Below are 12,165 nucleotides of genomic sequence, written 5' to 3'. Positions count from 1 at the left end.
AAATAAAGAAAAAAATGGAAAATCAATTTTCACAATTTTAATTCAAAACTACTACTCATTTCAGATTCAAAATTATTTTTTATTATCAAAATAGTTCAAAATAAAATATTGATATGAAAATAAAATAAAAGAAAACATACAAATATAAAAACAGTTTTAAGAAAAAATATTCTTGTATAGATATAGATAATAATATCTTTTAAATAAATGTTACCCTAAATAATATCAAGAATAATAATGTATAATCTTTCAAATAAATATCTCTATAGATATAGATAATAATATCTGTTAAATAATGTTACCCTAAATAATATCAAGAATAATAATGTATAATCTTTCAAACAAATATCTCTATAGATACAAATTAATTAATATCATTTTAATAAAATGCTGTTAGAGGTTAAAGATTACTATTTTTTGTAAATCATATATATTGTTATTATTTGATTCAAGATTAAATATTACTATCTTTTGTAAATCATGTATATTGTTAGATTTTTTATTCAAGATTAAAATTAGTATCTTTTATAAAATCATATATTGTTAGTTATTTTTATTAAAGATTAAAGATTAGTATCTTTTGTAAATCATATATTGTTAGTTATTTTTATTAAAGATTAAAGATTAAAGATTAGTATCTTTTGTAAATCATATATTGTTAGTTTTTTTTGTAACAGTAATTCTAAGTCACATTATGAGATGTCTCACCTTTAAAAGGAGATCAACAGACCCATTCATTGTCACTCACACTGAAGATCCTTTCTCATTGACACACTCTTTTTTATTACTCCACTCCTGCACCGCTCCCTCCACCGTCGCATCCTCCACACCCCGCGCAGCAGGTCCTCCGTGTTGCCAGTCTCAGGCCACCCTACGCCTCTTCCGCCGCCGACCCCGCTCCTTACCATTCGCCGCTGACAGCTACATCTTGCACCACCGCGACACCGTCATCGGCTCCCTGAAGAGGTATTCTTTATTTCTCTGGTTGTTTTTTTGTTTTTCTTTCATCACATGCACATCTTCTCTCTTCATACATTCAAAAGAAAACATCTGTAATTCTTTAATTTTAAAATTTGAATTTCTAAAATAGTTAATTCTATGTTCATACATATCACCTTTCCCGCAAACATTTTTTTTCAAATACTCGTGAACCCTCATCTTCTTTTCACTTTTTTTTCAAGAAACTTTCAAAATATTTTCTTTATTTATGCATATTTTTTTTAGGAAAAAATAAACATTCTTAACAAATCACATGTTTCACTTATTTAATTACTCTTTTTTTTTTACTTGTGAATTGGTGGCTTATTTTGGTGTAGGTAGCATATTTCAAGTGATACTTCAAAAGATTTGTCCATCCAACAACAATTCAATGAGGTCGACATTGTTGGTAACATCAAGTGAGAAAGTCAAAATAAATTGTGCACGAAAGAAACATGCGAGTAAATCTACTAGATCAACAAAGCAAATCTCTTATTGCTTTGAAGATGATGTCATTCTTTCACCACATAGTTATTCTACTTTGAAATCTAGCAAGAGATTCATGAAGGACACCCCGACTAAATCAAACTTATTGCTAGATGAACTTGATGAATTTGACACTGATGATCATTATGACTATCGTGCACAAAATAAATCAAACTCATTGCTAGATCAATTTCCTGTCGAAATTCATCCATACATTGTTGATGTGGTTGATGTTAAGGCTGATGGTCATTGTGGGTATCGTGCGATTGCTGCATTATTGGGTATGGGAGAGGACTCGTGGGCTCTTGTGTGCATGGACTTGCATGAAGAACTTTGTCAATGGCGGCAAGAATATATTGATTTGTTTGGCGGGGATGCACATTATGAGTATTTGAAGAATTCACTTCTTGTTGACCACATGGTAATTATATTAATTTTGGATGATGTTATTTATTGTATAATGCTTTGTGAGTTGGACTAAGTTGATACATTTTTTTTTTCCAGATTGGTACAAATAAGTGGATGACAATTCCAGAAATGGGATACGTTATTGCAAATCGATATAATGTGATTCTAGTGTGTTTATCTCTTAAACAATCATTGACTATTTTCCCATTAAGATCTCAACCTCCAACAGATTTTAATCACCACTCCATGATCTGTATTGGACATGTACATGGAAATCATTTTGTTCAGGTTTGTTGAGCTCCACCATTAATCAATTTTATGACTCATTGAAAAACATAATTATTGACATTACTTACAATTTTTTACAGGTTCAGTTGGAAGAAGGTTGCCCGATTCCACCAACAGATATTTTGTGGTCTACTCATTCTTATCCAATCGCCAAAGCTTGGTCTTCATGTTATAGTAGTCAGATGCAATTTTTTACACAAATTATGTCTATTAGTCAACATTTATAGTTACGACTTTGTAATCGAATTGATAAATCAATATGTAAAGATACTTTGTGACTATTATAAATGAAAAATAAGAAATTTACTAGTGATAAATATAAGAAATAATTTCATTACCATTAAAAATAATAATGTAAACTTATTCATATGTATATTTTAATAAATTAGTATTAGGACTGGGTGAAGAAACAACAACTCTATCAGAGTTTCCAGTTTATTCATCGATTCAGCATTTTTGTTTTTATTTTTACTTTTCACTGTACATGTATTTTATCACTATTCTTAGAATCTCAAGAAAATAAAATGAAAATTTTAGACTTTAAAACGGATCGGTAAGTGATGAAAAGAGAAAAAAATTAAATCGTGTGAAGCACATTCTCACTTCACTCAAATAAAATTGGTTCTCAAATACATTGTGCATGTTTGAATTAGTTGATTTCATTTTCATATTACATATTAAAGTTAAACTTTTTAAAAAGGTTATAAGAAAATTTCACCAACAGATATTTTTTGTCTGTTCATTTTTTATCCAATTTTTAAAGTTTGTTCTTCATATTACACTAATCATCGGATGTAATTTTTTACACGTATTAGACAACATTTATAGCTATGACCTTGTAATTCAATTATTAAATCAATATATAAACAACATTGTGGTTATTATAAATGTGGAAGGAGAAATTCACTCAATGATAATGTAAGAATTAATTTCATTATCATTAAAAATAATAATATAAATAAAGTGTTCCTTCATCAAATTATAAAACAAAATTATAACTAAAATATAAATAATCATAGCTGTCTTGATTGATCCGACTAGCATCGAAGTTGTCCATGTCCCTTCCCACGCATGTAATTACATATGAATATTGGGATAGGGGTGTAGGAAGAAGATTTTAAGGTGCAGAAAGAAATACCCATAATCTTGAGGTTTAGGAAGGAAAAGCCCACAGAAAAAAGGTTCATATTTTCTTTGTAAGCCTCTTGTACACATTAATGATAAAAGCAATCTTTTTAAATTCTTATAGCTATCAAAAAAATATTTTCTGGAATGTATAAAAAGTTTCCAGATTTATATTCCGAAAAAAAATCTGAAAAAAATTAAATTTCTGAGTGAGATACCGATAATCATCCTTAATTGATCTTTTTATCTATTAAAAATATTCATGATAAAATAAAATTTTCAAGTTAGGCACGTTGAAGATACATACAAGTCTGAAATAACATCTTAGATAAAATAAAATAAAATTCTTAGCATGAAAAATGAAAAGAAATAAATGATTTAATATTTTATTATTTCACAAAGGAAAAGAGAATTTAACAATGTTTTAAACTTACAGCTTAAAATCATTAAAAAATTAGAACTTAATTATCAACAAGATAAGTAGTTTTTCTTAATAAATGAAAATAATTTTTGAAAAGAAAAACACTAAAAATAAAGCAAAATAATAGAGAAGGAAATCCATTTTTCAGATACTGCTATTAAGGAAATAATAATTATAAAATTATATGCAATTATTGTATGCAATATTTGACGATATTGTACCCAATTATATGCAATTAATTTAATAATTATAGAATCTCATGATTAGTATCCTACCTAATTAGATTGTAATTTGGGAGAGAGAAACTCCTATATATTTCCTATACATGACTGATGTAATATACACATAAGAGAATAAGAAACATCTTTTCTTCTTACCATTTTTTATCATTTTCTTATATGGTATCAGAGCACCGATCTTGGTGCCCTGACAGCCTCTCCATTTTTATCCCCTAAATAAAAAATATGTCTGGCAAAGAAGGCATAAGTAACGAGTCCGATAGAAACCTCGTACAACACTTCAGTGCCGAACAAATTCAACAATTGGCAAGGGCTATTTACTCGCTCAACAATAACGGTAAAAGTGACACGTTTGTTAGCTCTGCAGGTCTGCTTGCCCATAACTCCTCTTCTAATTCTGCTTTTACGAAACCATGGATTTTGGATAGCGGAGCAACCCATCACATTGCATCTGATTCACAATTTTTCACACACACTTCATCATCATTTATTTCAAATGTTAATCTGCCCACAGGCTCAACTGCGCCCATCTCATGTCCATTAGTAAGATAACCAGTTCACTAAATTGTTGCGTTTTACAGGACTTGGCTACGGGGAGGATGATTGGCTCGGGTAAACAACACGCAGGCTTATACTACATGTCCCCTCTTCCAAACCAAGCCCACGCATCTCAAATATCGACCGATCCTGATTTATGGCATAAGCGCCTTGGACATCCTTCTCCAGAGTGTCTACAACTTGTATCTTCCCTACTACCTATCCCTATCAGTAAAAATCTCATTCCCATTCATAATCATTGTAGTATTTGTCCCAAAGCTAAACAGACAAGGCTACCCTTTCCTTTAAGCACAATAAAATCTCATTCTCCATTTAATCTATTGCATTGTGACATTTGGGGTCCTCATAAAACCCCAACTCATTTTGGAAAACGTTTTTTTCTCACTATAGTCGATGACTATACTAGATGTACTTGGCTATTTCTTATGAATTACAAATCTGAAACCCAACATCTCTTAGAGTCATTCATTACATTTGCACAAAATCAAATTCAGACATCTATTAAAACCATACGCGTTGACAACGGACTGGAATTTATTTCAATGTATGATTTTTTTCTCAAAAAAGTATTGAATGTCAACGCACTTGCGTTTACACTCCTCAACAAAATGGGGTAGTAGAACGCAAACATAGACATGTTTTAAATACAACACGAGCCCTCCTATTTCAGTCCAATTTACCATTAGAATTTTGGGGAGAATGCGTTTTAACCGCCACATATATCATTAATCGCTTGCCATCACCTTTACTAAAAAATAAATCACCTTTTGAGCTACTATATAATCAACCACCTTCACTCTCTCACCTAAAAACTTTTGGTTGCCTTTGTTACGCAACTGTTGTTTCACCTAAGCAAAAATTTGATCCGCGTGCCCGACAATGCATCTTCATTGGTTATCCTCACAGTCAAAAAGCATACAAATTATTTGATATAGATGCAGACACTTTTTTTACAAGTCGGGATGTCATCTTCCATGAAAGTGTTTTCCCATTCTGCCAACAGTCACAGACACAATCCTCACCTCCATTACAAGGTATTTTGCCCACTATTGACATTGACTTACCCACTCTTGTCCAACATTCACTTGATCAACCTTCTTCTCTTACTCATCACAATGCACCTGAACCTCCATCAAACCAACCTTTTTCTCCTACTCGTCACAATACACCTGAACCTCCATCAAACCAACCCTCTTCTCCTACTCGTCACAATGCACCTGAACCTCCATCAAACCAACCTTCTTCTCCTAGTCGTCATAATACACCTGAACCTCCAGTAGACCAACCTTCTTCTCCCATGCCAAGAAGTTTAGCACCCATTACCAAACCTTCTCCAACCGACCTTCCTGTTCGACGATCCAGTCGCACATCAACCCAACCTTCCTGGCTTCAAGACTACGTAACGGGATCCCAAGCCAATCATTCGACCACTGCCCAAGACCGACAGAATGGAACCAGGTATCCTATGCATCATTTTCTTTCTAATTCACGATTTTCTTCTACACATAGTGCATATCTTGCTAACATCACAGCCACCAAAGAACCTCACACTTATGCTCAAGCTATCCTTGATCCAAATTGGCAAAAAGCAATGGACGAAGAGCTTTCCGCCTTGCAGCTAAATCAAACGTGGACCTTGACATCGTTACCCGCTGGACAGAAACCCATCGGATGCAAATGGGTTTATAAAATAAAGTACAACTCAGATGGTAGCGTCGACAGATATAAGGCGCGCCTTGTCGCAAAGGGGTACACTCAGATTGAAGGTGTCGACTATTCTGAAACTTTTTCACCAACAGCAAAATTAACAACTTTGAGGTGTCTCCTCACCGCAGCAGCCAGAAATTGGTTTACTCACCAGCTAGATGTGCAAAATGCCTTCTTACATGGCACATTGCATGAAATTATTTACATGGACTTGCCACCCGGACATCATCGACAGGGGAGAACATTGTATGTCGACTCAACAAATCCCTTTATGGTCTCAAACAAGCATCTCGAACATGGTTTTCAACATTTTCTCATGTGATTAAATCTGTAGGATTTCAACAGTCCAAGACAGATTACTCTCTATTCACAAGACAGAATAACTCATCATTTACTGCCCTTTTGATTTATGTGGATGATATTCTTCTGACAGGAAATGATTTGACAGAAATTCAGCGTGTTAAAGATTGTTTATTACAACAATTTCGCATTAAAGATCTTGGAGACCTAAAATATTTTCTAGGGATTGAATTTTCCCGTTCCAAAGCTGGTATTTACATGTCCCAAAGAAAATATGCGTTTGATATTTTGCAGGATACGGGACTCACAGGTGCTCGTCCAGACAAATTTCCAATGGAACAATACCTAAAAATCACACCAGACGATGGAGAGTTATTAAAGGATCCAGTCAAATACAGGCGACTCGTGGGACGACTGATATACCTCACGGTTACTCGGCCTGACATAGCATTTTCGGTTCGGACCCTAAGTCAATATATACAGGATCCACGGAAACCTCATTGGGATGCCGCAATTCGAGTCCTAAAGTACATCAAAGGATCACCAGGACAAGGATTGTTATTGCCATCCGAAAACAATCTGACATTGACAGCTTATTGCGACTCAGACTGGGGAGGTTGTCAGACAACTCGGAGATCAGTATCTGGATATTGCATTTTTCTTGGTTCATCTATTATCTCATGGAAGTTAAAAAAACAGACAAACGTATCAAGATCATCAGCGGAAGCAGAATACCGCGCAATGGCCAATACTTGTTTGGAGATAGTTTGGTTGCGATATCTGTTGCAGGATTTAATGTTGCAGGATTTAAAGGTGCCATGTAACTTGCCAGTTCAACTTTTCTGTGACAATCAAGCGGCATTACATATAGCAGCAAACCCAGTATTTCATGAACGCACAAAACACATTGAGATAGACTGTCACATTGTGCGAGAAAAATTACAAGCTGGGATAATCAGTCCTTCATATGTACCGACACAGTATCAGCTCGCAGATATTTTTACGAAGGCATTGGGCAAGGAACGATTTTTGACGCTACGACACAAGTTGGGGTTCTTGATCTTCACCTACCAACTTGAGGGGAGTATTAAGGAAATAATAATTATAAAATTATATGCAATTATTGTATGCAATATTTGACGATATTGTACCCAATTATATGCAATTAATTTAATAATTATAGAATCTCATGATTAGTATCCTACCTAATTAGATTGTAATTTGGGAGAGAGAAACTCCTATATATTTCCTATACATGACTAATGTAATATACACATAAGAGAATAAGAAACATTTTTTCTTCTTAGCATTTTTTATCATTTTCTTATAACTGCACATGAGTTAATGATGTTGCAATGTGCAAATACAAACAACTACGGAAAGGGAAAGGCACGTCACCTATACTAATACAGCGTAGCTATACTATTATGTATGGATAGAGAAAGCTTAGAAGACAATTTGTTTTTAAAGGGAAATTAAAATATTTAATAATAAAATATGGTATTTGAGCGAGAAATTTTAAAATTTTATTAGCAAATATTCGAAAATGGAAAATTTCTTTTTAATTTCAACTTTTACATATAATAAGTAAAATTTTTAAAATTTTCCTCAATATTTTTTTTATGTTTATGTTTTTAATATTAAATAATACCATTTTCTTAATTGGGACATTATCGATTTAATTTAATTGAGACTAAAATATTTGTAGAGGATAATTATCATCGAGTTGATATTTTCTTTTTCAGTTAATGTTGATTTTTTTTTTCTAGTTAAAGTTTATCATAGTTATTTTTTTTACCAATATGGTGAATATTTTTTTTATTGATATTAATTTGTGTTTATTTTTTGTCAAAGCTAATTGGACTAATAATGTGTTTTTGGGATGTTGAAATATATATATATATATATATATATATATTCAAATGTAATTAGAGTTTTTATTTTCACAACATAGTCGAACACTACAAGAAAATTATGAAATAAAAATCAATTTTAGAAAAAAATAATAATTAGTTGCTATAGTGACTAAATTAGAGACCATTTTAGAGAGTAAAAAAAATTTTAATTTTTAAATTAATTTCGATTATTGTTAAATGGTTTCTAAATTAGTATCTAATCAGCAACCAAAGTTTTTGCTACCAAATTTAGAATCTAAATAATTGGTAGTTAAAATGTTGGTTGCTAATTAGATACTAATTTAGAAACCATTTAACAATAATAGAAACTAATTTAAAAACCATTTTTTTTAGTTTCTAAAATTTTGTTACTATAGCAACTAATTATTTTTAGTATCTAAAGTTGATTTTTATTTCATGTTTTTTTAGTGAAAGTTATTTATCAACTCATAGTAATCAAGATTTTCTAGATAACATTGGAAGAATATCAAGAAAATTTCTCTTTCACCAAAGTGAAAAAGTATCACCGTTAACTAGTACAGTAGATACACTACACGACAAGTGAAATTGTCTTCGAGTCTTTCCCACCTTTCATTTAAAGAAACAAATTTGAGTTGATTCCCAAAAACTCCATTAAATGCTTTGACACGCTAGTAAGTTCAACACACACAGCTTGCCACAAGTTAGCCTCATCATCTAAATTCAATAGTGTTAGTAAACATTTGACAAGAAAAAAATGAATATTTGTGGGTATTAATGAAATGGTCGGTAAAATAGTCCTAAACATAAGGAACATGATGTTGAACAACCAAGTTCATATTGTTATAAGAATTTAAAGACTTTCATAGCAAAGTTTAAGCTGAAATTGTGCCAACTAAAACGAAAGTTTACAAGAAAGAACACAATCACTGATCACAACCCGCTCCAAAAGTCTGAGAATCCCGTAACCTAAGATTCACACATTACACTCATTGTGAGTAAAACACATAACTTGGAAGAAACTCACAAGTGAACTAATTCCTACACCTAGAAATGTGTAAACACTACCAAATGTAAATCTAAGTCAGTATAGTCGACACCATTTTACAAATGACAATGACACGAAAGAATGTTTGACTTTAAAGGACAAAATAGAAGAACCGATGTAATTATGACACTTAATCCAAACTCATTCACTTAAAACTTATTAAAAGAGTAAAACTTAAATAATTTATTATTCATTAATTAAACATTCTTTGGAATGGACAACTATAACAAAACAAAGGACTACTCTTTGAGAAGAATTTGTAGCTCTTGTGGGTCTACTTGCTAAGTGCCATCATATTCATCACAACTGTTAGCCTTAGAAGTGCATTTAAATTACTCAAATTTCATGCAGTTTCTCACCATCTTCTGTCAGAAAATGCCAACAATGAGTGCAATCAATCATTACTAGTAAGAAGATGAGATTCAATTTCATTGTAGGGCAGTTGTGAAAAACACAGATTACTCTTAATGGTTGTTTTACCGCCTTCACATTTGGAAAGAGTGTTCTAGGAATATTCAACTTCCCTCTATTGTCAATTTGAGGACCCTTCAGAAAATGGATGGGGTCAGGACACAATAGACCATGCACAATCATTGACATAAAATCATGTGAACTCTCTGTTACCAGAATAACAACAATAATGTGAAGCCTGAAAATAAATGAAACTAAAAGCAGAGACAGAGAGAGTACCAGATTTTATACTATGCATTTCTCCACAAGCAACTAGTTAATTAGATTCACTGGGTGTATTCTATATATGACCTTAGTGGAGTTTTCTTTATAATAATAATAAGTGAAATGTAACTAATAAGATTGAAGCAACAATTAAAGCTGCTGATAACATGCATAGTGATCGACAAAATAAGAGAAAACTTCCCTTTTATTGATTAGTGGTGTGAATAAAGCCACTTAACATGGGGACACAAGTGTTGATGAGACATTTTTCTATTCTTTATTATAGAAATCATGAGCTTAGTTTATATTTCATTTTTCTAGTGTGTTTATATATACACTCACAGAGGCCAAAAAATGTATGGATATGACCCTGTGGAAGTATTGTGTGGTAAACTTCATTGTATGCTCAACTTGTTTTTTCTTAGTGTGGTGTCAAGTTCCCACTTATTATTAGAATGGAATCTATGGTTGGTTTATTTAAAAGTTTAAGTAGGATGTTGTATTCTTAATTCTTTAAAAGTTTAAGCTACCCTTTTACGAATTAAATTCCTACACTTGGTCATAAATGCTCTGATAAAGACATGTCATATTAGTACAAGACCAATTACTTTAAAACTTAGATGTTCAAGTGTCACAACATAACCCCTAACCAAGAGAATCACCCTTGAAGATCTTTGGAGATTATTTTTTCATTGTTAAGCTGTTAGACAGTGCAATCAATAACAACATTCTGATAAAATAGTTATGCTTCATCCACTTTAAACCAAAAATAAGTAAGGTACTTGCTAGGAAAATGAAAGTGGTTGCATCATATGCCATATATAACCTTAGTGATCACATTGTCGGCAGCTTTCTCTTAGTCTAGGAACCAAAAAGAAAGGAAAAGCTTTATTGTGCTGTCCTTAAAGGCCATTAGAGAGAACCAATTTAACAAAGCTCTTTTAAAGTGCCTATATAATGGACTCTTCCTTTCTTGTTCATTCAGACCCCTTTTTTTTACTTTTTTGTTTCAGACCCTTTTTACCTGCTATTCTTCAGTCAACCATATGGTCAAAGTCAGAGGCACGAATGGTTTAAAGCTTCATTCAGAATGAATCTCAGTTTCCTTCTATCACAAAATATATATATATATATATATATATACACACATGTATGTATGTATATATACATGTATGTATATGTCTTAAAAACTTGCAGACAAACCAGAATGAAAACTTGAGAATGAAAATAAACCAAAACAACTTGAAGAAACAAGAAACTTTGCATTATTCTAATAAAGTCCAAATCAAAATTATTGGATGTATTCTGTAGTTTAGTCCAATAGACTAAATTAGTGTCCACCTAACCTAACTACTCTAATCTGAACTGTCTTAAGAATGAATATTATATAGCTATCTATTGATATTATACTTTTAAGCATGCCCTACAAAAACTGAGATTCTAATTTGGTGTTTTGGAACGTGCTGCTACTTTAATCTCATTTTATATATTGTAGGAATAGGCTCCTGCCATTTTAAAAAGGCATGATTCTGTGAAAATTTGTTTCTGCATTCCCCAAATTAACCCTTAAAACTTGTAATGGTCTATAAGAAGTTGAACTTCTATAAACTCACAGTATAATTGTATAAATACTTAATTAGACTGACAGAAGTAATCACTAAGATTCAAAACTCATTGAGTGGAAATAGCTTGGATCCACGTGAACTCCAAATTAATCTCACATCTCATACATAATGGCCAAGATTATTGAAGGAAATGATTTTATAAAAAAAAACTGCAACTCATGTATATCAAAACTTTTTGAGAAAAGTGTAGGGATTCTCTTAACTCATTTTTCAACTAAAGATATGCTAGTGCTTATCAGAAAACATATTATTCCACTTTGTTCTTTGTATTCTACTTTAATTTCATGAGAAGTAAATATTTACCGGGAATAACTTGGATATAGTGCAATAATTGTCAAAAAGCCTATATGCTCTCTACTCTACCTAAGCAAGCCATGGATTATTCACTGCTAATACCAATTCCACCAAAATGAAAGTCAAATACTGCAATCAA

General features: G+C 32.0%; 1 protein-coding gene across 1 annotated transcript; it reads left to right on the top strand.

Annotated features, from left to right (window-relative positions):
- The first annotated feature begins 1,540 nt into the window (after window positions 1-1,540).
- On the top strand, window positions 1,541-2,387 carry LOC137833478 (uncharacterized). Its single transcript, XM_068641824.1, has 3 exons — window positions 1,541-1,885; window positions 1,969-2,160; window positions 2,241-2,387. The coding sequence occupies exons 1-3, from the start codon at window positions 1,541-1,543 to the stop codon at window positions 2,385-2,387; spliced, it is 684 nt and encodes a 227-aa protein (XP_068497925.1).
- The last annotated feature ends 9,778 nt before the right edge of the window (window positions 2,388-12,165 follow it).

Source organism: Phaseolus vulgaris, chromosome 6 (assembly GCF_000499845.2).
Source record: "Phaseolus vulgaris cultivar G19833 chromosome 6, P. vulgaris v2.0, whole genome shotgun sequence".
Lineage (NCBI taxonomy): Eukaryota > Viridiplantae > Streptophyta > Magnoliopsida > Fabales > Fabaceae > Phaseolus > Phaseolus vulgaris.
This window is presented reverse-complemented; position numbering and strand designations above follow the sequence as displayed.